The following is a 25,035-nucleotide window of genomic DNA, read 5'->3' as shown; positions in this document are numbered from 1 at the left end:
TTTCAGATTTGTTGCATGGTGGTTTTGGTTTTTTTTTTTGCTTTTTTCCTTATTTTTAAATACCTCGATTGATGCTCACCCTTCTATTTTATTTTAAAGTTTATTTGCTGCCAATTTGCTGCTTGTTTGTTTTTTGGAATTTCCCTAATTAAATACTTTCTGTTTTCTCCTCTATCGCCCTGGTTGCTGACCCTCCTCCCCACTCTTACTATTGTCTGTTGTGGTAAGTTCCTACTTGTGGAATTGTGGTTTGTTTGTTTTTTTTTTTTGCTTTCTCCTCCCCCCTCCCCTCCCCTTTTTATTTCTTGTGTTTGTTTTTTTTTTCTCTGTGGAAATCCCAGTTTCATTTTAGCAACAAGCTATGCCAACAGCGGGGTACAGCCCACGTGTCCCAGGAAAGGCAGCATTGCCAACTGCAAGCCTGAGTGTCCTGAGTGGCGCCAATGCCTTTGGAGTGGTGGGTTGCTCTGCTCCTCAGTTGGTTTATTAAATGAATCTTTTTGGTTTTGCCTGTTTTTTGAAGCACGCAACAAAGGGGATGTTGCCTCGAATAGCAACACTCCAGGAACTGAAAAATGGTGAAAAATGTATATTGAAAGCTTTGCGATAGTTGGCAATGCTGCAAAGGACCTTGGGTGAAACTGAGCAAGAAAAGAGCATGCTCTCTTTGGTAGAGACGGTTGGATTTTGCATCCTGCACTGTGTGTACGAAGGAGTCGCTTTCCCTCATGCATATTTGGGGCTGGCTCTGCCTGCAGGCAGCTGCAGCTCTGCTGGTGGAGAAAGCAGAGCAGAACTCCCTCCCATGTTGGATTCTTTCAGGTCTTGTTGGCAAAGCTTTTTGTGTGTTTGCGAGAGATAACTCAGACTTGATTCCCAGCAATTTTGAAAGGTATTTACCATGCATAATAACAAATCATGAACCTTCATGTGTCATGGTGGCTGTTATCTGCTCTGCCAGTTCTGTGATGGCTATTCAGTGTTCACCTTCATTCTCTTCTCCTCCCCAAGACCTATTATTTTTCAAAAAATAATAGGAGATAAAATGCTTTTAATATTTCCTCCCTCGTATCTGCATTTTTAGCTCTTTTCAGAAACAAGACCATGGAGTATTTCTAAGTGATACATTCCCATTTCAGTACTGTAATTCCAGAGACTTTGCTATAGGCTAAATTTCAACCTAGTGAGGTTTGCAGAGCCATCTCGTGTTAACTCCAGGCAAGAAACTGAATTCTCCTCATCCCATGGGGCTCACGGCTATTGAATGTCCCCCGTGGGCAGGTCCTCATGATAACTGAGTATCAGCAACTGGATTGATAAGGGAACATCAGTGCAGCTGGACTTCATGGTGATGGAGCATGCACTGGGGGCTGGATCTCACCTGGCTTCCCAGCTGCTGGACTTCCCCATCCCACATGGCTTGATTCTTATTTTATGCATTTAGTAAATGCTACCAGAACTACTTATTAATTAATGCTGTTAATAGACAGCATTTTCTTCCCCCCTCATTATTTTTATGGTAACATAAACATACGCGAGCTGTAGGAAGTGATGCGTGCAGATGGCTGTGTGCTCCTACCTTGTAGGAAGCAGGTTCTGCAAATGCTTTGTACCCCAAACCTCACATGCCCCATAGACAGGGACAAATCCTAGTCAGTTCTGGCCAGAGCTGGGCACAGAGCTGAGCTCTGCCCTCTGCAGTGTGGGGCAGGCAGCAGCCCTCACCCCAAAAGCAATCGCTGCCCACTGTGTCCTTCAGGCCAGCACCTCACCATGGCAGTGCTTCAGAGCTCTCCTGAGATATCCTTATTTTACACTCCTTGCCTTCCATAGATTGTGTTCACCATCATCACAAGACATCAGTTTTAGCACAGCAAAAATACAAACTAAATACCAAATAAAACTCATGGGCAGCAGGCAGGACACCCACGGGTGCTCTCTGAACCCAAACCTGGCCCTGCATCGGGCACGGAGCGCTGTGCACACGCATTCTCACGAGAGTAAAGGTGAACATCTCACAGTCTCTTGCTGAAAAGCATTTCTGGTTTGTGCATGCGGAGTGAATTGTTTTAACAAGATTAGAGGTGTGGTTTATTTTTAAAGCATTTTTCCTCTTTCTGTTAATCAGATTTTCTTTGTTACTTTCCAGCAAAAATCTTTCTGTTTCTCTTCTTTTTGTTGCATTTCTGGGCCAAATTCACCACTGGCTCAAAAGGAAGCAGGTACATGACACACTGAATTGCATCTGCTTTCAGCAGGAGTGACTTTGGCCCTCCCTCCGTGCTGGCAGTCAGTCCCTAGGAGGCTGTGACAGCCCCAGGGCTGTGTGCTGTTCCAGCAGTGCCCTTGTGTGTGTGTATGTGTGAGTGAGTGCGTGTGTGTGAGTGTGAGTGCTCTGGCATGGACATCAGCCCAACCCTGCAGTTAGCTCAGGATGGATTGTGGGGCCCTGCAGGGCATCTCCGGGGTTTGTTTTTGTGCTGTGTCCTCCCTGCGTGCTGCAGGCTGTTGGCAGCTGTGGGCCAGGCCAAGGGATGGCTGCAGAGTGCTCAGAGAGCCTGAAGAATTACCCAAGCGTAGGAACTCACCTTTGTTCCCCAACATCCGATGCCCTCAGGCTCCTCCTGGGGTGGCAGAAGGCATTGCAAGGTTGGGCTGATGGTCACCCTTGATCCATGTAACCTCACATATTAGTTTGTAATTTCATTGCGGTGTCTGCTGCTAAATGTGTTCATGCCGAGTTCCAGGTGTGTTTTTCTTTCTTTCTTTCTCTTTCTTCTTTGTTCATTTTTAATTTCTTTTTGAGTTTGCATAACGTCAGGAACCCTCCTGCAACCACGCTTGGATTGTGCTTGTCCCCGCACTGGAATAACCTTTTGTTTCTCCAAACCTAGGATGGAAAGAGGATGTTTGGCACCTACTTCAGGGTCGGTTTCTATGGAACCAAGTTTGGAGACCTGGATGAACAAGAGTTTGTTTACAAGGAGCCTGCGATAACAAAGTTAGCTGAGATCTCCCATAGGCTTGAGGTGAGATGATTGCGGCGGGCCTCCAGTTCTCTCTGTGAACTGTAGTTTGTCTCTTTTCTATCCGTCATCCCCAAATCACAAGGGCTGCAGACCTGCTATGATCACTTGAGAGTCTGTGGCTTTTCACAGCGTTCGCATTTCTCATCAGCTGCCTGGTGTAAACGGGATGACTTGGGTCTGAAAAAAGGCTGAGATGCGTTACAGAATCCAGCTGATGGAAAGCATTGGTTTTTATTCTCATTTTTTCACCTTTGCGTCATGTTCCTCTTCTATCTACTAGAGACAGTACCCTTAACAGAGGCTGAATTTCAGAGCCCCCAGAGTGGGTGTCTCAGATCTTTGAAGTTTGTTTCAGCCATTGAGCAAGCAAAGGCAACTCCGATGAATCTACCTTGTCTTTGGGTGCCAACGTAAGCACCAGTTTGTTCCTCAGACCTGGCCCTGTTTAACTGCTGGAATAGATCTGACCTGCTGTTGTTGCGCACGGTTTAGTTGCTGTCACGTGGCTGAAAGCAGCAGCGTTATCTGAGGTCTGGGCGCATGAAGCTGAATTCAGACCCATTCATCCAGCCCAGCAGAGCTGCGCTCTGATGCGGCACCTGATGTCCAAGCAGATCCTGCATTGACCCCAGCTTTCAGTTGAGCTCACAGACACACAGCGAGCTCAGAGGTCTGTTCAAAGCGCGTGTGTGCAGTTGGAAGGCTCCCGAGTTCTCTTGGCTTTCCGGGTGTTAGGCTCGTTTGTTTCCTGCTGTCCCTGGAATGCGATTGATTGAATTCTCCTAGGTTCAGCAGATCACATTCAGCCCTGGTGCGGCTGCTATTGAAGGCATTTGGGCATTCACCTCCCCTGAATGTGCCTTTGTCTCTCCAACCTTTGATGCCGTATCTCAGTGCATTTGCTCTTGGTTGTAGGGATTTTATGGAGAACGGTTTGGTGAAGATGTGCTTGAAGTGATCAAGGACTCAAACCCTGTGGACAAGTGTAAACTCGATCCCAACAAGGTAAGAACACGAGTGCAGGGTCAGCAGTAGAACTGCTCCTGAGTGTGCATGAACACAGCGGGTCAGATCCTCGCCCTGGATCTCACCAAGTAGGTGATGTTTCCACAGAGAGAGCTAGAGAGTCTTAGAGGAGAGAGGTGGGGAAAATGTTCCCAGCAAAGGAGTGCAGAATTAGCTGTTTCCTTCCTGCCCTGTGAGATGTGCCCTGTGGGCTTGGCAGAAGGGAAGGTCAAGAGACAAAGAGACGCTGCGGACTCGGACTGTAACCTCTATGAAATGCAAGGAAGGAAGGGAGTTTTCCATTCAGTGGCCTCTCTGTGTAGATTTTTGGTGTTGTTTTGTTGTTGTTTTTTTTTTGCAGCTGTAGCATTTTATCATTCTCATCCCGTGTCTCTGAAGCTCCTTTAAGCATAAAAGGAATAACTGGAATGTGGCTAGGAAATTAAGACTCCAGTTTAGAGCAAGACATTATCTGCAGAGAAAGGGAGGAAACACTTCATGGGAAGAGCTTCAGAGGAGAGGGGCTGAGTGCTGTCTGTAGTCCAGAAAGTGCTGAGCAGTCACCAGGCACCCCAGCAACATCACTGTGGTGTTCCTGAGGACAGGCAAGGAGCAGTCCTAGCTCTGCAGAGGAAGGAGTTAGACCAGGCTATGGCGGTGCAGGGAATAGAGGTCATTTAATCTCTGTGCATACCTGGGATCCTTCCTGCAGGCCTATATCCAGATCACCTACGTGGAGCCTTACTTTGATACGTATGAGATGAAGGACAGAATAACTTACTTTGACAAAAACTACAACCTGCGGCGCTTCATGTACTGCACGCCCTTCACGCTGGACGGCCGAGCTCACGGGGAGCTGCACGAGCAGTTCAAGCGTAAAACCATCCTGACGACGTCCCACGCTTTCCCTTACATCAAAACCAGGATAAACGTCATTCACAAAGAGGAGGTGAGGCCTGTGCTCTGCCCAGCAGACATCCCCGCGGCCTTTGAGATATTACACAAACTAAGGGAAGTGGCTGTTGCTGAAGCTCTCACATGACGTACCTTTGTACATCCAGTTAAACACCAGGGCCATATGGAGTCATAGAATAGAATTGTAGAACCATTTGGGGTTGAAAGGATCTCTAGGATCATCCAGCCCACGCCGCTGTGCGCCCTGACCATGTCCCTCAGTGCCATAACCCCACGGCTCTGAAGCACCTCCAGGGACAGTGACCACCTCACACCCTGGGCAGCGAGTTCCAATGCTCGTCACCCCTTCATACTGTCACATATATCTGTCCTACTGGTGTCCTCTGCCACTTGTCTTCGCCATAACAAGCATCCTGTGTTCTGTCTGGCTGCTTGCTTAGATCATTTTGACGCCCATTGAAGTTGCCATAGAGGACATGCAGAAGAAAACACAAGAATTAGCTTTTGCAACTCACCAAGACCCTGCAGACCCAAAGATGCTGCAGATGGTGCTACAGGGATCAGTAGGTACCACAGTGAATCAGGTGAGAACTACTTTCTGAATTAGAGACGCTGGGGTTGTGTATTTCTCCATTCAATGGATGGAGAGCATTGGGCCTTATTTCCAAATTACCGTGTGGTTTTTTACCATTCAGTGTCTAGAATAGCGGGTGTAGACCAGCTGCTCTGGGTAACTCTGCAATTTGAGTGAGAGCCCTTAAAACATGGTTAGATCTGGGAAGTGGCTGAGTGGACAGAGATAGCCCTTCTCCCTCATTACCTGTCCCTTCCTGGCATCTGCAGTCACTTCTGACTGCTTCTCCTTGCCTTGTTTAAAGGAAAAGATGATGAGATTTTATTGCTTCACCTTCAGTTAGCCACACTGGTGTTTGGAACTAAGATTGTGTCCTGCTGTGGTTTTTGGACAAAGTGGAAAGCAAAGCTAACGAGTGGAGAAACATAGAGGAAAAACTGAGGGAATGTGAGTAAACCTCCACTGAGGAACAAGCTGGGAAAAACACGGCTGGAGTTTCAAGTCCTGGGCTGAGTTAACAGTGCTGGCAAGGGCTGCCTTGGTTCCATCTGCATTGTTTAACCTCACTTGTCAGGTCTGCAAACTTTGTCAGGATTCATTGTACGGGGAAACAACTGTAGAATCTGCACACGTTCTCACACTGTTTTCCAAAAGCAGAGTTTTGTTTTTACAATGCCTACAAGCCGTGCAGCAGTCCTGACGTCTGCTGATTTATGCCACGTCTACCAGCTGCAGTTTTTTAAGCAGCGTGCAGTGAGGAAATGTTGCATTTTACAAACGTTTCTGTGGTGTGCAAGAAGTTTCTCCAGTGAGTGGACATGACAGTGCTGAGAAACTTACTTTTTCTCTCTGCTCCTAAAGGGACCATTAGAAGTTGCCCAAGTTTTCTTATGTGAAATCCCCAACGACCCAAAGCTCTTCAGGCATCATAACAAACTGCGGCTCTGTTTCAAAGACTTCACAAAAAGGTATGGAGTGTGTTGTCTTCCAGCTGCCAGGTGCTCTTGTTACTGCTGCACCAGGCAGGAGCACTGACACAGGGGCTGTCTGGGAGAGGAGTGCTCATGTTGGGACTTCATCTGTCTGGTTTCCATATGCAGCTGTATTCCTCAGCTTCCCACTTGGTTCCCCGTTTCTCTTGTGCTGCTGGTCCATGACTTCCATCAGCTCAAATGCTGAAGTCATTTGGCTTTGCTGTATATTGGGAAGGAATGATTAGCGATCACAGCTCAGTCATGACCAAGTGTTCCCCTTTCAGAGCACGGCTCGCCACACTGGCACAAATGAACTCACAGGTTGGCAAGGCCAGGAGGTGAATTTGTCCAAGCCGCTTGGAAGTGCGCTGGCAGAATTCTCTCAAGGAATTGAACTGGCTGCTGTGCTTTCCTCTCGAGTGCTGCAAACTGCAGTCGTAAGCCAGTATCTTTTGTAAGCATCGAGGAATTAAAGAAAAAAAAAAGTATTGAAATGAAAATGTTCCAGGCAAAAAAGTTCCAGTGGCAACGTAGTTTTTCCCACATGTAATAGGTGGTGTTGATGTAAGAGCTCTTCTCATGACCTTTGTTTAAATTACGTAGAAGGGATCCCAATGAACATCTTATAGGTCCCAATGAACATCTTATAGGTCTGTTTTCAGCAGCAGGACTTTAAACCTTGGACTGGAAGTGCTGTGTGGAGATGACGGGCTTTTCTCTTCAGCAAAGAGAAATGTAATTGGAGAGTGAAACTGAAATAAAAACTGAGTTTCCACTCTGGAAACGTGACACCCTCTCCTTTCCCCATGGAGGTCAGATGCTTTAGCTGAGTCTTTAGTACCCAAAACACAAGATAGAAAAGGATACTGTGCATCATCCCAGAAGTAGAGAACGAAAGCTTTTGTCTTATTAAATTAACATGTCTGTCCTTTTTTACACGCCCAAGTTTCACGAGCTTTTGTTTTCCAGATGTGAGGATGCTCTGCGCAAGAACAAGAGCTTGATAGGCCCGGACCAAAAGGAGTATCAGCGAGAGCTCGAAAGGAATTACCACCGGTTAAAGGAAGCTCTGCAGCCTTTGATAAACAGGAAGATCCCGCAGCTGTACAAGGCCGTGCTGCCAGTCACCTGCCACAGGTGGATATTTGGTTTTACTTTTACTGCAGAGATAAGGAGGGTGTAAAAAGGGGGTGTCTGACCGTCTCATGAAACCTGTCCTTAATGTGGGGCTGCTGGCTGAGCCTGTTCCTTTCCCCCTTCTTTCCTGAGCTCAGAGCCCCTTCCCAGCAGTTCTGGTAGGTGTTGTTTGCTGTGGTTCCTTTTGTTCCTCAGTTGGCTTAGGAGAACACAGCCCTGGTTCTGGGCTTCGCATGGGAGTGTTGGTCAGAGAAAGAGAGCAACGGGGAAGACAGAGAAGTGTTGTGAAAAGGGAGATTTGGAGACAGTGCAATAGGGACACGCTGAGCAGATCTGGAAGTAGCGCAGGGGGTTTGTGCTGCTTCTCCTGTAGGAAACACTGGAAATTGTGTACAGAATCTCTCATCTGAAGAGGCTTTTTATCTCACCCCGAAAAACACGAGCTCATCGTTGTGTTTTCTCTCCCTCAGAGACTCCTTCAGCAGGATGAGCCTCCGCAAAATGGATATCTAAACGAGTTAAAAACCAAAATAAAAAAAAAGCACTTAAAAGTAAGGTTTTGAAAAGAAAAGAGCCTTGTTATCAGCGCTGGGAAACAAAGAAGTTTTATTGTGAAATAAAACTTGGACTTCATCCTGGACTTCCCACACACCTCCTCCTCCATCAGAGTGTTCAGTGGCCAAAAAAAAAACACCCCGTTTTGAATTGTCAAATGTAGACTTACTTATCCATGTTTGAGAGAATAATCAAAGTGGTATCCAGAGTATTGGTGATAAGCTGTAAAGTTACCTGTTTTTTAAGGCATTTTTATGACTCAAAGGTACACTAAACGCATTTACCTTTATTTATAGCATTCTCTAATGTTAAATACATTTACTTTTAGTTCATATATTTAATTTATATTAGGACCATACGCAAATGCATTTTTGAAGTTTTTAATGTAGTGATGATGGATATTTTGATGGTACTATTAAATATGTGAATGTTTACGCTTTAATCCCCTGTGCTGAATTGGACTTCAGAGCTTGCCGCCCTTGGGGAAGCGTTTCAGAGCAAGGTAAGTCTTTCCTAACACTTCTTATCCGAGCAGTCATTGTGTTCCTGTTCCTGCCTTTTCTTCTTTCTAACTCTGACTACAAATTGCTGCTAAGGGAAATAATTCCAGCTGTCAGCTTGAGCAGAATCAAGGCACACCTTGTTGGCACTGCACCTCTCTTGGTAGCGGTGATGGAGAATCCCAGCACCATCACTGCATACACCAGCTAGAAGCCCAGCTACAGTGTAGCGTCCAAGTGGAACCAACCCTACAACCACTCAGTCTGGGTCTTCCTCTCTGCATTGAGCCTGGAGACGGGGTGTGTGGTTAACTCCAGCTCTGCAGAAACACCTGAACAGACATACAGAAATGTAGGTGAAAAATAAAAAGCACTGCGATATCGATAAGAATAACAAGAGAAAAACGTGTCACTTTCAGACAGGAGCCTTTAAAGCTGCAAATGCAATTATACAGTCACCATTTCCTAATTGTACCAGTTTGATGTTTGAAGACATCGATTTTCTGTTGGTTTCGGCCATGCACTTTCCTAAGGTGCTGGTGGGGTTTTTTTAGGGCCACATTCAATATACAGGACAGCAGCCACTGGGGCAAGTTAATGCTTCAGGAAGAGTAGAAAGTAAGTAAGTGCTTCCTTTGAATAAATCCCAGGCACAGCAACAGACCATTTTGTATGTATGTATGTCTTTATGCCAGGCCACGGTTGGACTGTACTTGGTTTCCTGGGGCCAATTCCTGTTCCTACAGTTGGATGAGGGAAAACGTAACTTTTATTTTCAGGCTGAAATTCAGCAAACCCTACACTGCAGTCAGAAACAATATATAGAACGGGCAAGGTAAGCATTCGGTTCTATTTGGGTGTTCTTTTTATTGTGGGACTCATTTTAGACAATGAAATTATATCAGAACAGATGCACCAGTGTGACTTTCATGAGTTATCTCAGTGTTTATATTGCATTATAATAAGAGATTGTCAAAGAACAAGGTACTGGAGAACAATCTAAGTGTAGGGTTCTGGAGCTTTCCTTGTATGTTTGTTAGTTAACTTGTATTTGAAAAAGCTTAAACATACTCTAAAACCAGGCCATACTCACATGGTGAGCATCTTCCCTTGTCTGTCTGCAGCAGCACTTCATGTCATCCCATACGTGTTCTAACAGCAGGAATGGCACCAACATATCTCATACCATAGTTTTCAGTTCTCTGCAACTTAGAGGATACTGCTTAACCTTGTAGCATCCAACAGCTGACTTGGGATTGTTCAATCTCTGCCACTCTCTGTCAGACACATCATTTGTTTTCAGCATTAACCTTAGTTTCTCTTTCCCTCACCTCCAAACCTTACTTCGAGTCCTCAAGTCCTTTCCCAGCAGGGTGTGCTGCCCAGGAACCAGAGAACAGCAGGGAATGCTCTTTATATGAAGCTCTCACTCATCACCCATTTCATTAAGACAGATCATTTCCCAGCTTTTCTGGTAACGCTGCCCAACCACTTCCCCTCTTTCCTGTCCCAACACAAACTGATCTAATCATCTCCAATGCATACCACGTTGTTCTTTTTTTATTTCATATATACATCTTCAACAAAGCATCAAGCCAAACGTGCTCATTTTCCCACCTTCTGGTGAGCTCTAAGTACAAATTAACTGTTAAATGTTCACCACTAAACTCCAAATCCACCCCAACAGATATGCATATTAAAGGGCTTTCCTCTGAGGAAGTACAAAAGTCTTTTAATTACACCACACTCTCTCTGTTTTGAAGTATTATTAATCACATCTATTTACACACTTTGCCCGTTTAACATCAATGCAACAAGATGTAAATCAGACCATTCCAACATTTCTGTTCAGTTCTCTTTTTCCAAGTGAAATCTCTTCCCTTGTGCTTGGCAGTGCACAAAGCAGCATAGAACTGGGTCAGGAGCAGTTTGTCAATAAGCCACATAGATTACTCAAAGACTATATATGAAGTGTTACTTCCCAAGTTACAAAAATACACAACTTCTGATGAAACCTGCTAGTTAATATACATTTAGTCCAGAATATGAATACAAATAGGTTTTATTAAAAAAACACCAACAGCTAATAATACAAGAGGCATGTCTGAGAACTAGAGCTGTGTTAAAACCACTACCGTGTATTGGAGGCGTAGTTTAGGAGCTATACAAATTGGTATTCCTAAAAGGTATTATCACTATTCTCCAGCATAGAAGTTACTAGGTGAGTTAAGGAAGGTCTGTCATGGGTTTATGGATTCAAGTTGAGCCACTTACACAGAATGCAAAGAGCAGAAATGTAGGAGCTTCAAAAACAAACATCTGTTTCTTCCAGCCAGTCCTGATGCAAATCAGACGACAGGTGTGTGCGAGTCCCTAATATTTACAGTTGAAATACAGTATCACTCTACAATCTTCTTATAAAACAGTAGGTAAGGAGTTGATGTAGATGACGACGTGGGAGAAAGAGAATTCAGGAAGTCCTTTTCCTCTGTAACTTTCACTTCAGAATCATCGAACAGCAACCACTTCCCTTCGTACTCCTTCAGGCTCTGCAGGACGTACAAAGCTTTGTTTTCCAGTCCACTGAAAGCGACCCCGTTCTGATCGCCGCGTTCAGTGCCGCACTCCACACTTCCATTAGCAGGGGCGGACTCGGGGTTTCTGCTCTCAGTAACTATATTGAGAACCTTCTCGCTGGTTGCTGGTTTGCTGTTGTACAGGTCACAGTCAGACTTGCTCTTCTGTCCCCCAAGAAGTCCGACAGCTTCCATGTTCTTTTTGTTCAGAACTTTACCTGGCTGTGCGTTGCCATTGACTCTAAAAGAGACTTCGCCGTCGTCGTAGTCTTCAGCAACAGTTCTTGCTTCCTCCTCATTCAGTGGTTCTGGCTTAATGGTTTCGCACATTTGGGCAGTGATGAAGTTCCCCTTGTCTAACTCCAGGCTGTTGAGATCTGTGACTTTGACCGAAGCTGTGTAGTGTCCGCTGCTAATTGTGATGCCGCTGTGCATCACCACTGCAAATAACCCGTAGGTGTCATTGGTTGGCTTCGTGCTCCATTCTTCCAGAGACAGTCTGAGTGGCGTCAGTAAGGGAGTGTTTATCTTTGACAGTCCTCCGTAGCAATCAAACCTTCAGAAGAAAAACAAAGTTAGACCCCTTGCTGCTTCAGCACACAGTGAGGACTGCTTAAATTCCCCAAGCATCGAGCCTGCATTCTTATAATTAAGACATACAGCAGAAATGAAGGCGAGAAGCAGCTCTACTTCTTTATCACTAGCATCTGTCCCAGGCAGCCCTGCTCACTGAAGGCATTTTCCAAGTAAGGGTGTTGTTAAACCTGGCAGCTCCATAGCTGTGTATTTTCACTACTTAAGAGACCCCTTTGTGACAACTATCAGCTACATTAAGCATCCAGCAGTGACAGAGTGAGCTCTTCACTTCTCAGTTATCGTTCATGCTTCTGGGACTGCATTTCTTTGCAGACATTGACCTGCTGATCAGAGAACATTCATTCCAACACCCAAGGGACAGGGTGAGCAAGTTGCTTTTTTCCCCTTCCACATGTTTATGGAAAAAGATAATAATAAAAAATACATTTTGTTTCTTTCAAGTAGGTTAAATATCACTCAAAGTCTGAGTTCTTACTATAATAAATACAAATGGCAGTTTTCTAAGGATGATGATGTTAGTAACTTATTACCTGGAACCCCTCACTAACTGCCTTACCTTAATCAGTATCTTTAAACTATTCTACCTGATTTAGTTGGGAAAAGCATCTGGTATTGCACAACCACTGAGCATTTGTTCCTAGTTCACAGATTCACAATGAGAAAAGCTTTAAGTCTTTTGATCGTAATAAAGAACTTCTGAAGAGTTCGGAAAGAAAGTGTTGGAACTTCATCACCTCTTTGGCCCTACTGCATATAACCTGAGCTTATGTGCCTTACATATTGCATCAGCCCAATGCAGTTAACCTCTTCATTTAATGCTGTTATTTCCTGATGTCCCAATAGATTCTGCCTTTCTCAGCTGTAAAGATTTTATAGGGACAAACAGCACAGAATACAAACAAACTGAAACTGAGCTTCTGAAGAGCCAATTAGAATTATCCAGCTGATGATTTAGCATAAGGAAAGATAATCACAGAATTGTAGGGGCTGGAAGGGATCTCCAGAGATCATCGAGTCCAACCTCCTTGCAAAGCAGGCCCCCTACAGCAGACATGGTAACTACTTCCAGTCCCAGGAAAACACAGACAGGACATAAATACTGACTGAAATCACAGAGCAGTACTTTGTTTTATGGGGTTTGGCCTTGATTCTGCTGTGCTTTTAATCATTCTGCTGATGTTCACCACCATAAACCCTTGTGCACCCAAATGCACGCACACGTGCACAGATGTGCTCAGCCACTCGAGTCTGACCAATTCCAATCCCTCCTCATTTTAGAGGTAGGCTCACCACGTCAAAAGAAACAGAGAAAAGTCTATCATCAGAAATAATGCAATGTAAGCCTTCTGAAAGGCAGAAGAGGAGTCAAGGAACAGAAATGCTTACAAATGCTCAGGGTCAGAAATACAGATCCAGAGCAAATAAGAGAGGAGATTTCACATTAACTTTTGATCTTAATGATAAGAATCTGAAGACAAGAATATTGTGCCAAGTGCCCTGTCTGCTCCAGCTCATACACAACAAAAACAACTTTGCAGCTCCACCCTTTGGAGCCAGGAATTAGTGGAATTCCTCTCACTGTTGAATTAATGCCTCACATTACCCCAGACCTTGAAGGTGTAAACCCTCTCACTGCAGCTATCCTAATCCATGAAGCACTGGATAACCCAAATTTGGGTTAAAAATGGTATCAGCATTCCTGCTGCTAATTAGCAAGCACGACTACTAGAAAACCTCAGGGTAAGACTTTATTAAAAGAAAGATCAGTGAAGCACCTGGTGCAGCCTGCTACCTCTCGCTTCATGGCCCTCCTGTGAGCACAGGTCTGTTTGCAGCCAGTCCCAGTGTTTCCCTCCCCACCCTCCCCAAACAATTACTCAGCCCCGGGCTGGCACATTTTCACAGTGGCTGCTTTATTGTTCAAGAACCACTTTGCAAACCACCCTCTAGAAAAGGGAGCAAAGCCCTGCCAACAGCAAACATCTACATTATCAGTGCTTTCTGCTTCATTTCTTATTTAATCTTATTTAAAACTCAGTTGTCATGAAGCACAAACTGAGAAGCAGAGGAGGTTTTCCAACAGTTTTATCGAGGCTAAGAGAACAGTTACGTGAACATTCTCAGTTTAAGAATGTTAGTTGAAGGCAAGAAGAGTCCGTCCCTACTTGTAGGACAGACTACTGCAGTTTCATCCCCAGGGAAACCAGTATTGTTACAATAAACATTACCAGTTTACCTAAGCGAACTTGGGAAAGCTCCATCAAAGCTTCCAGTTCCAAATACACTGTAACAGCAGAGCTAGAGAGGAAGCCGGTGCTTTTATTTACTATCCTTGGCTCTTCCCCACCTGATCTGCAGCTGTGCTTTATTACTCCAAATCAAGAAGTTCAGAAATGCCACTGCTTTGTCCAGAGTAAAATGTCCAAGCCAAGAACTGCGAAGCAATCTTCTACAGTTTCAGCTTCATCACTGACTCCAGGACTGTGTCTGATTTTCCCACTCTGACCTCCTTAACCTCTGGCTGCCAGCACTTGGCAGGAAATGCAGGACATGAGTCAAAGGACACGGGGAAGAAGACCACAAGAGACTGCTTATAGGGCTTGGACTTCTGAGGCAAGGACCTGAAGGCTGCCAGGACAGGAGAGGTAAGCAACTCAGCATGCTGCTGGGGAACCTGCAAGCTGCAGAATATAGAAACACAGCAGCAGATGTAGGAACAAAGTGAAGAGAACAGCCAGGTTTTCTCTCAGGTGGGCACCACCCCATCTGGCACCAAAGGCTACTCAGTAGCAACATGACACATTCTAAGGGTGCACAACTTAGTTCTGCTCCGCTTGTGACAGTGTTACAACACTAAGAAACGTATGTTCTATGTTACAATCCTAAAGTCCTAGTAGGATAGAGTAGGAGCCCTTAGACAGGAAGTTTGCCCTTTGCTTTGTCAGAAAGGTAGTCCTAACAACCGCTACTAATCCCGCTTTCAACAAATCATCATAAACTATCCATAACAAAGTAACCATTTTCAAGGATTATATTAAGGTATTTCACAAGCCACGTTGATGTTGACCTCAGTTAGCAGCACTTGTTATAGAATGTTCTGTGGCAAATCAGTGAACTCCTGTTTGCTGTGTCAAGTGCCAAAGGTCCCGTACACTTCCAGCATACAATTTCCCTTTCCACAGCACGGTTTTGTAACAGACTGTATTGGCATACTCACTCTAAGCCACTAGCAGCAAAGCACTTCAAATGAATTGTTATAACTTCAGGCATTTTATCAAATAAAAGGCTGCGTTCTGCTTCTGTGTAATGATGGCAGTTCTCGCAGAAGTATTTGTCCTCTCCCACAATCCTTTCCACCGATGCAAACTGTGAAATTGCCCACTTCAGAGTCTTCATTTCTGTTTTTGGCTCTGGAGAAACTGAAAGAGAATCATTACATTCACAGATACGCTATTATTTACAATTCCAAGGAAGCCCACCAGAATGAAACCAAAATGATGGCATCGAGTTCTGATGTGTTTAAGAACTGCTAACAATACTGTAAAAAATACCCAGTACGTGTGAAACAAAAAGCATTCAAGTTCTCCCAGTCATTTCAGGAAAGGATGCAAACAACACTTAATGGGAACCCTTACTTAAGATATACAGGTTTCCCAAAGCTTGCATTCAGGCTGAGTGTCCTGATCCCACCGCCAGGTCTAGAAATAAGGCACGTGTGTTTGATACCAGGGTTTTATTCCCTACAGCAAGTCTCCAAAATAACTGGGCAGCTTCCCTTCATTCCTTACAGCTCACCTCCTCAGCAGCCACCCCATTAACGAGGTCACCTCTGCCATCAATAGCACTTTCCATGTGGACACCTCTCAGTGTACCTGACTCGCAGTCCCACCACGAGATGGGGAAGGCAAAGAGTGGGAGCTGCTCTCAGTCAAGTCCACGAGGACTAGAGGTGATTTATTTAGAATTCAGAACATCACAACGAACTGCAGCTGCGCTTATTGCTTATCTGAAAACTACGCATGGATCACTACCAGCGGTAGAACAAACCAAGGGACATTTCCCCACTGTGTTAAGGCAACGACAGTCCAAAAGTAATAGAAAAAAAAATCAATTCCTGAAGTAAACTTCATTTATTTTAAGAAAAATGCTGATATGTCTTCCAATTATCCTTCAGTTTAAAGTCATCTTTTATCAGGGAGGGCAGACCCAGATAAAAAGTAAATACCCGCTTATAAGCAGGAAAAAGCATACGTAAGTGAAGGACTGTAAGCTGCCTGTTACCTATCAAGATCTGAGGTAACTTTAATACTGTCTGAATCCGCCTACATTATCAGTGCTGTGTTTGCAAAGTCAGAAGTTAATCAGGACGAGAGATACCAGAACAACCTCTAGTGTTAACCAGCACAAACATGAGCAGGGCTCCTTCATAAAGGAACATGGCACTGTCCTCCCTCTGCAGCTGAAGCAGAAACATGAATCCCCCTTTTTGATAATTACTTACTTTCAGAACTTTCTTCAGTTTTGGAAAGTTCATCTTCTTGCACTGGAACACTGATGTCCTGGAAGTCCTCTCTTCTCTCAGTAAAGCACTCGCACTCCAAGCATCGCGTTCTCAGTACTAACTGGCCCTGGAACAATTTCTCCACTAGTTCAAAAACAGCCAACTCTGTACCTGGAGAAAGTACATGCCAGATCACTTACCAACACGTGCTTTATTCAGAAGGTACTACAAAACCTGGCTGTTCTTCAAGGAAAAAAAATCAAGTGTTACAGACACGGTGCCAAAGGGATTCCAAAAAGCTGCTTATCAAGTGTGATTTTCACAGTACCAGAGAATCACAGGACAGCTGAGCTGGAAGGGACCTTAAAGCCCTACTGCACCCCTTCCCTCAAGAGTTGTATTCTCCCACTGACACTGACAAAATCCATACCTGTCAGCCACTTAGCATACATACTACAATAGGGAACTACAAAGAGCACTGTTTGTAAGGACACAAACCCATAGCCCATAGGATTTCATTTTGTTTTCTCCTTTAAATAACATCCTTTTACGTTTTTAATTCCCTCTCTATTTCTAGAGATGCCAATAATTAGTAAGAATATGAGTGAAAATATAAGCCTGGTAATGTTTTTACGTTGAAAAGCGATTACGTGACATTAGAGAAAGACCTTTTGTAATCTAAGCTAAACAAGTCAAGGTGTAAAACAAAAGTTACAAATATGCAAAAAACAAATTCATAGAAATACTTTTCAGCTCCTGAAAATGTAGCTCCGTATTTAGAGAGCTCTGCTTGCAATGCAATCTGAAGGTTGAATTCCAGTGCACAGTAATTTCCTAACCATACCAACTTTAAGCCCATTCACTTGTTCACCAACCTTCCTTTTTTGGTTCTTTTTCAGTTCCTTTTTCATTATGGCTTTCCACAGGAGATGCTGGTTCGTGACCATCTTCTTTAACATCGTTACCATTTTCACACTTGGCAGATGACTCTTCAAGCTCACAGTCATCGAACTCTTTCACTGGGTCTTTGGGTCCCAAATTTGTAGTTAACTTCCCCAGACTATAAAATTTGGACAGAATACTTGGCTGTCTGCATGAGGATTTTAACCAGTTTAATTTAAGTCGTGACTTTTTCTGTGTTGGCTTTGCGCTCTCATTCTCAGTGGAACACTTGGCGATGGCATCAGTTTGATTCTCCAGCTTTTCTCCTGTTGCTTTCCTCTTTGACCTGGTTTGTCTTTGATTTTCCTCTGCTGCAATTTGTTCTTTCGATACTTTGGACTTTTTCTTTGCGTTGCCGCCTTCAGCATCGCTTTTTCTTTTCCCGTTTCCTTTGGGTAGCTTATCTTCAGCTACCTCTCCCACGTGGCTACTTGGGACGTTCTCCTCCTCCTCGGCAGAGCTGCTGGTTCCATTGCTCTCAGAATTTTGAGGAATTTTTCCCTCCCCTTTAGCTCTGGGCTCTTCCAAAGGCAGTTTATTCAGTTCTTCCTTCTTCAGGAGCTGACACGTTTCTTGAATATTGCCAAGGATGCACTGCAGAACTTCCTGGGCATCGTGCTGCAAGTAGCCTTCGTACATAGGGTTGAGCTCTCTATTAAAGGTAAATGAGTAAAGTACTAGAGATTAGTTACTAGTTAATCTTTACTAGTTTAGTTACTTTATTAATTACTAGTTGATCTTTACTAGTAAACGTGGCTAAAGACTTAAATTAGGAAAGCTTAGCTCTAAAAGCAGGGGGATGATCCTCTCTGCACCTGAAGAGCAGCCCTCTCTGACACAGACACCCATGGGGAGGCAGTTACAGTCTTATAGAGAAGGGCACTTTGGGACGCATCCAGTTGTGACCCAGCAGTGATACTTCTCAAGTCAGTGAGAATGCTTCAATACTCCAGAGGAAGTACTGCTTGAAATCTACTGCTGGATTTCAATTATATCCGTACCAAATCTAAATCTACTTCTAATCCATAGAGACAGCAACAAACACAAACCTCCCCCTTTGAAATGTAGAACTTCCCCTGTACAATCACATAACAATGCCCCAAATCTACAACTATCTACTCCCTTCCCCCACAGTTCTCTCCTGCCCTACTGTACAGTTATAACTGTGCCAAACCTTTAGGTGAAAACTTGGTGTTTAAGATAATTTGTACCTAAGGGTGTTCAGCAGCCTTCGTGGCTGAGTAGCAAGTTCATCAGTGTATTTCTCTGGGTTTAAAAGAAAGCTGGCTTGAAGCTGTTCAACAGAAAGAATCAACGAGTGCAAACTGCAGATCAGTTCATAACTTGCCAGTGGATCTTCTTTACAGTTTCCCTGCAATGAGAATGAAGATAGTTGCAGCTTTGTCTATAACAAGCAGTTACGATGAGTAGCCCCCACCTAGTTATCCAACAAACACTGGAAGATTATGCTTTTCCCCACAATGGGAAATGGGTGAGTTTAGATCAGTACATTGCTCATTTGACAGCAGAAAGAGAAACATGAAAGCCCCAGTGTGAACTTTAGAAGCCCAAACTATCTTTGCCCACAGACATGAGGTATGGTAAGTTTAATAGAAATTCAACCAGCTCAGCCTTGTGCTCACAAGTTCACAGAGGCTCTGAACACTCCTGTTTGAACACAAGTCCAAAACCACTCAAACCTACTTTCACCCGGAATAGTACAGAAAACAACACAGCCCAACTTCTTCAGAGCAGAAGAAAACAGTTCCATTTTGAGAGCCTTCCTGGCACATAACCTCACCTGCACCGTTACAAGGAAAGGAAGGTGTACTGCGATGTATTACCTTTTCTGCTTTTAGCTCTCCTTCATCCTTCAACGATTCTTTCTTCTTTGAAATGATATTAAATAAATGTTTGACTCCCGTTTTAAAACCAGGACAAAAATATAATACCTAAAAGCAACAGCAGAAAACAAGACAATAATTGGTCAACCCAGTTATTCAACGTTACCTCTCTACGCTTAGGACCCAGCCAGCTCTGCATCTCCCAAGGCCGCTGTTGGGATTACTCATGGCAGGGAGGTGGCCCAAGTATGTAAACTGACAGATGACTCAATCACAGCAATCTGTGGTGCACACACTTCCTGTGGTATCACTTTTCTTCCCCTCACTGTAATTAGATTCCCCTGATACAACATCCGGACATCTCCTCCATAATGTCAGACTAGGAAACCCATCCACTTGCACTAGAACAGAACAGTGTCATTTTTTTGAGGCCCCTGGATGTGATCTTACCTGAAGAACGCTGTTAAGGTAACAGGTGTTGCCAAGATTATTCAAGCCCACAAAGGGCAACATGTTGTCCTTCTTCTCACAGCTGACAAGCAAGGGAGGCTGTGCTGCAGGAACAACCTGGTCACTGTCAAACAGAGAAAACAAAGCATAAGAGACCTGCCTGGTATGCACACACAGCTCTCCCAGCCTCTACCATATAGGTTGCGGGAGATAAGGAGACAGCTTACAGAATTAATGATTAACACACAGATGAAAACTGTGTCATGGTGTTTCTGAGTCTCCTTGGAGCTCCTCTAACAACCTGCAGGCGATCTGACAGGCTTACAGGAGCACATATTACTACTGCATGCACTTCCAATGCCTGTCCTGCAAAACAGCCCACCAGCCGGACTGAACAACTCAGCCGAATTCTCTTTCAGCTACTTTTATACACTCTTCATTCATTCCTAAGACAGCATCAAGAAAAAGGACTCACTACTTATTTTCTATTGCTCCAAACCCACACAGCTTCATTACAGGATGCAGAACAAGAGGATAAACAGCTGAATGACCAAACCAACGGCCCTACGCCAACACAGCAGAGCTGATCCTCCAAGCCTTCACCAGCACATACTGCTGTAACGGGGTCATTGCTGCTCCCCCCAGCCGGACCGAAACAAGAGAACCTTCCCCCGGCACCACAACTCTGTGCCGCCGTTCCGCTGCCGGCAGCGCGATCTCGGCCGGGAAAGAGGGAACCGGCAGCGGGACCCCAACGCGGGGAGCGGCCGCGAGGTACCGCGGCTCGGGCGGCACCCGCACCCTACGTACATCTCAGCGGCGCGGAGCTCGGCGCCCTTCTGCTCATCGTCCGCCGGCTCGGTGAAATCCAGCGCCCTCTTCGCCTCTTTCTTCTGGAAGAGCTTCAGCGACAGCCGGTTCTTCCTGCACGGGCTGCCCCGCTGCGGCGCGCTGCCGTCGCTCGGGAGCACCGCCGGCATCTCCAGGCGGGCGGCGTGGGGCGGCCACCTGCCACACACACACACACACACACTCGGTGTCACCGCCGTCCCGCCCGGCCCCGCTCGCCTCTCCGCCCGCCGCCCCGCTCCCTCCCGCCGCCCTCGTGGCCCCGCAGGCCGCCGGGCCCTCCCGACGCCGGCCCGGCCCCGTCCTGTTTGCCGCGGCGGTTCCCCTCACCGCTACATGGTGCCTCCGCGCGGGGACCGCCGCCGGTTCGTGTGGAGGCCGCCCGGTGCAGCCCGGCGCCGCTCGCTCCGACACGGGAAACTTGGCGCGTTTTCCGCGCCGCCAGGACCCGCGCCCGCAGCCCTCCTCGCGCCCAAGAGCCCGCGGCCGCCCCGCTCAAACGCCGGAGCGGAAGCCGAGGACGGCGCCCGGCAGGATCGAAGAGCCATGGTGGCCGGCCGCGGCTCTCCTCTCGGCGGCTCGCGCGGGTCGAGAGAGACCTCGGCGGGGGCTCAATCGGCGGCACCGGCACGACGAGTCCGCCGCTTCCGTCAGGCAGCGCGGCGGGCAGCCCTCGGGGTCCTAGCAGTGCGCGCGCGGGCGCCGCTAACGGCGCGGCCAAAGGCCCGGGGCTCGCGAGGGGGAGGGGCGGGCAGCGGGCGGGACGAACCACCGCGCCGAGATCCCCCCCCGCGGCAGTGGATTGGTCCGGGCGTGGCCCCGCCTCTTTCCGCCTCCGCCAATCACAGCGGGCGGCGCGCGACCCCTCGCGGCGCCGTTTGAACGGGGCTGAGTAACGGCCGGAGCGGGGCGGGGAGGGGCGGCACGCGCTCTCCTCAGCGCCGCCGGGGGTCGGCAGCAGCTCCGCTTCCACATACAGCGATAGCAGCGTCAGCATCAGGCCTTTCTTCCATCACCAAATAGCGCTCCGACGGGCTTTGTTCGCTTCTCGGAATCCGTGAGAAGTCTTTGGATGTTTTAATGTGAAAACTAAGGAGCTCCACACCTCCTTGCCCGCCCTTCGGCCTGGCACGCATCTCGTTGCACCCCCCCATATCTGGCTCGCTGTCATGAGTTAATGCAGGGCAGCTCCTTCCAGCAGGACGGTGCCGGAACGGATCTGTTTAAATGCCAGAAAATGGCTTTTCTTTTCTGTATCTCTCCAGAAATAGAGCAGCAGCTAATTAAAGATTGATGGCGGCTCAGCAGGCTCAATAAAGGAGCCGTTGTGCGCAGCCTGTGCAGCTCCGTCCTCTCACGGTAAAGGAGTGATTCAAACACGGCCTGAAGAGGGAGCAGGTGTGAGAGGTGGCAGCTGCAAACATTCAGCCCTGAGACACTCCAACGCACCCAGCTAAACGATGTCTAATTCTGCAGGCTTTGCAGCCGCATGTTGCAAAAACGACCGCAGTGGGAAAGCAGAAATCTCCACGGGCTGAGCCAAAAATAACCATGTGAAATGCCTGGAAAGAACCCATTCCCAGGAGGTGGGATTTGGGGACTTGGGAGGAAGTCTCCATTACAAAGCAGTGTCCCCTGCAGGGAGAAAGCCCCGCAGCCTCTGGTTGTTGCTGAGTGACGTGTTATGAGTTATAGCTACTTGCAAAGCCCGGAGCTGTAGCAGCAACAGGCCCATCAATCTGCCCAGTGCCTGCGCTGTCAGAACTGCCCTGTGAATGCTGTGAACATTGGTGAACTGTGAGCAGACAATGCGCTCTTTCAGCAGCCCCTGCCCCACTCCCTTGGGGTCACCTGGGGACCTCAGTGCAGTAACACCAGCAACCTGCCCCGGCCCTGCAGTGCTTGTGCTGGCCAGACCCATTTCGTTCTATCAGAACACGGCTCTTGGTCAAACGCCTTATGGCAGGAAGCGTAAGAAAGCATTCACAAACACGAGAATACTGAATATAAAATGTGAAGACAAGACTTGGTTGGTTCGAGTGCTATAGATGAACATGTAGGGTGATCCTGCCTCCATTCGCAACCAGACTGAAGCACGGAAACAAATCATCCGAGGCACTTGGCTGCCTGGGAAAGGAAATCTGGCTTCCCACAGCTACCAGCCTGGGGCCCTCGGAGCCTGCAGACTGCTCCCACTCCATAAGGTCCTTTTGATCATTCCGAGGTTCCCAGCTCACCTCTGTGATGGGATGTCTGCACCAGCACCAACCAGGAGGGGCACCCGTTGCAGCCTCCTCCATGGGAAAACTGGCTGAAAAGTTTAGCCTGAGTGTGAGCAGATGTTGCCGGAAAGCTTTCAGATTAGGCATCCTTAAAGATACGGCCTCTAGGAAAAGCAGGAAACAATAAATCAGAGCTTGCCACAGTCCTGTAAACTCCATGGTGAAGCCTGCAGTGAGCTCCTCTTTGTTGCAGCTTCCACACGGCAAACTTCTGCTGTCAGCCAGAGCCGCAACACATGAGCACAGAGCGAGCTTTGCAGCACTGCTCTCCTTCATGCTGCAGAGTTCAGCATTGCTGAGATGGAGATCCACTGCAGGATACTCACAGCCTTCACTCTCATTTCTCCCTCTTGACCTGGGAGAAAACGCAGCTGGATGAAATCACTGAACTCCTCAAGTTACACACGCATCTGTCATACCTCAGAAAACAACAATTACACCCACAAGACAGAGATAAGGCAGATTAGAGCATAACCATATCGATATCTGCCTTTGTGCGCTGAAAACCTGCGCAGTGAGGAGGGCTCTGTGGATGGATCCAGGGCAGAACGTTTTTTCCATGCATCTTTCTGGAAGTTCAGTTCTGCGCTGTGGAAAGAATGATGCTCTGTAAGCAGCCTCACTGCACGCTGAAGGCTTTTTCCCCATCTTTTGTCTGGCTGGGCATATTTTATTTCACAACGTGCAGCTTGCTGCTCAGATTAATGTAACATATGGCTCCACAGCCTCGCTGGTAGCAGAGGAAGTGCAGCTTTCCATTATGGGCTGGAATTCCAATGAAAAGCCAGGTGCTGTATTACAAACCGTAATTAAAATAAAACGAAAATCTCTCCCTGGTTGTGTGTAAGCCGGGATAGCACCTCCCAGAGCTGCAACATTGCGGGGAGCAGAAACCAAACCTTCAGAAGAGCCCGACGCCGTGCGGCCGTGCACCATCTGCTGGCCACATCCCTGCAGACACACACCCACCCCTTTCAGATTGATTCCATCAGTCCTCTCGAACCTGGATGGTACCCCCACACTTACAGATGGGAGGCTCCTCTTATACAGATGCTGTCTTGTGTTTGTTTTTAAATCAGACTTGATGTGCTTCCTGCTGGAAACAGGGAGCTGGAGCAGGATGAGTGATGCTTGTCAGGTTCCTCACCCATCCTAGACACTTAACGTGTATTCAGATTAAACACAGTGCTTTGTTACTGTCAGAGATGCCGTGCTTGAGGGAAGCAAAGTGAATCATCCTGGCACGAGAACTTTATTTAAGACTTGTAACAGTGGGACAGATCAATATGATAGGAAAGGTGTTACAGCAAAGGTGTGATGACAGAAGGACCAGCACAACTGAAAGGTGCAAGAAAAGAGGATTGCCTGCCATATCAGAACAATCCTCGTTCACAGGGGAAAGCTTCACTAAAGAGAGATCTCCATGAAGTAGGGATCATTGTGACCATTCCTCAGTGGCAGTCAGCCCTTAAATGAGGTCTAAGAGAGATGGAGGTTCCACCCCTCCCAATCACAAAGCTGAACTGCCTTCACCTGTGCTCCCAGGGCTGACCGCGTCCTTTCCCCAGGTGCTCAATCCGTGGTTCAGGCTGGGACTCAACAGTTCCCATAGAAGACTTTTGACAGGATATAAGGAAAGAGTTATTTACAGTGAGGGTGGTGAGGCAGTGGCACAGGGTGCCCAGAGAGGTGGTGGTGCACATCCCTGCAGACACCCAAGGTCAGGGATGGGGCTCTGCGCACTGATGGGGCTGGGAACGTCCCTGTTCATTGCAGGACAGTGGGTTTGCTTGGAGCATCAGAGAGCTGCACTCATAGAGAAACATCTCAGCTGCCTGCCGTGCTCACCCTTGTACGGCCTGTAATGCCTTCCCAAACTGAGCCTCTGGGTTATTGTGGGTGCCCCCCCACACTGCTATGTATGGGAGCTCCTTGTCCCTTTTCCTCCATTAACCAAGAGGTAGCTGTGAAAGGCCATAACCACAGCAAATGAGTGAGTGTGGATGGGGCAGGATTTTTGCATTTACAAACCATAAAAGGCAGATTTGTGCACATAGAGGAGGGGGAGCAGCCTGGAGAGACGCTACAGAAATGGATGTTGGCACAAGTGCAACATACTATGGAACAGTGGTGATTCTGTTCTGCTGTTCTAGGAGGACTCTGTCGCATCAACCCCTGTCATTACAGATGACAGTCATAGAACGATTAAGGTTGGGAAAGGCCTCCAAGACCACCCTAGTCCAAGCCTCATCCAGCTTCCATCCCACTGCACTTAGGAAAACCCATTGCAAAGTGAGGGCAGGGT

General features: G+C 46.8%; 2 protein-coding genes across 16 annotated transcripts in view; one reads left to right on the top strand and one right to left on the bottom strand.

Moving 5' to 3' along the window:
* Positions 1 to 8,963, top strand: part of DOCK7 (dedicator of cytokinesis 7) — an 84,954-nt gene extending 75,991 nt beyond the window's left edge. For 10 of the 15 annotated variants that reach the window (XM_072342683.1, XM_072342681.1, XM_072342680.1 and 7 more), the window contains 7 exons: positions 2,895 to 3,029; positions 3,945 to 4,034; positions 4,747 to 4,983; positions 5,390 to 5,533; positions 6,385 to 6,491; positions 7,467 to 7,634; positions 8,105 to 8,963. In XM_072342683.1, coding sequence (XP_072198784.1) covers positions 2,895 to 3,029; positions 3,945 to 4,034; positions 4,747 to 4,983; positions 5,390 to 5,533; positions 6,385 to 6,491; positions 7,467 to 7,634; positions 8,105 to 8,147 — 924 coding nt within the window. In that variant the 3' untranslated portion in view covers positions 8,148 to 8,963. The remainder of the gene's footprint in view (positions 1 to 2,894; positions 3,030 to 3,944; positions 4,035 to 4,746; positions 4,984 to 5,389; positions 5,534 to 6,384; positions 6,492 to 7,466; positions 7,635 to 8,104) is intronic. The other 5 variants (XM_072342682.1, XM_072342684.1, XM_072342677.1 and 2 more) reach the window with 1 other exon arrangement.
* Positions 8,964 to 10,223: 1,260 nt separating this feature from the next.
* On the bottom strand, positions 10,224 to 20,916 carry USP1 (ubiquitin specific peptidase 1). The gene is made up of 9 exons (XM_072343694.1): positions 20,779 to 20,916; positions 20,410 to 20,607; positions 19,600 to 19,723; positions 19,150 to 19,257; positions 18,517 to 18,677; positions 17,239 to 17,957; positions 16,364 to 16,534; positions 15,080 to 15,281; positions 10,224 to 11,821 (listed from the first exon to the last, which is right to left on the bottom strand). Exons 2-9 carry the CDS (start codon positions 20,577 to 20,579, stop codon positions 11,089 to 11,091), a joined length of 2,388 nt encoding a protein of 795 aa, XP_072199795.1. The 5' UTR covers positions 20,580 to 20,607; positions 20,779 to 20,916; the 3' UTR covers positions 10,224 to 11,088.
* Between the last annotated feature and the right edge of the window lie 4,119 nt (positions 20,917 to 25,035).

Source organism: Excalfactoria chinensis, chromosome 8 (assembly GCF_039878825.1).
Source record: "Excalfactoria chinensis isolate bCotChi1 chromosome 8, bCotChi1.hap2, whole genome shotgun sequence".
Taxonomy (NCBI): domain Eukaryota; kingdom Metazoa; phylum Chordata; class Aves; order Galliformes; family Phasianidae; genus Excalfactoria; species Excalfactoria chinensis.
This window is presented reverse-complemented; position numbering and strand designations above follow the sequence as displayed.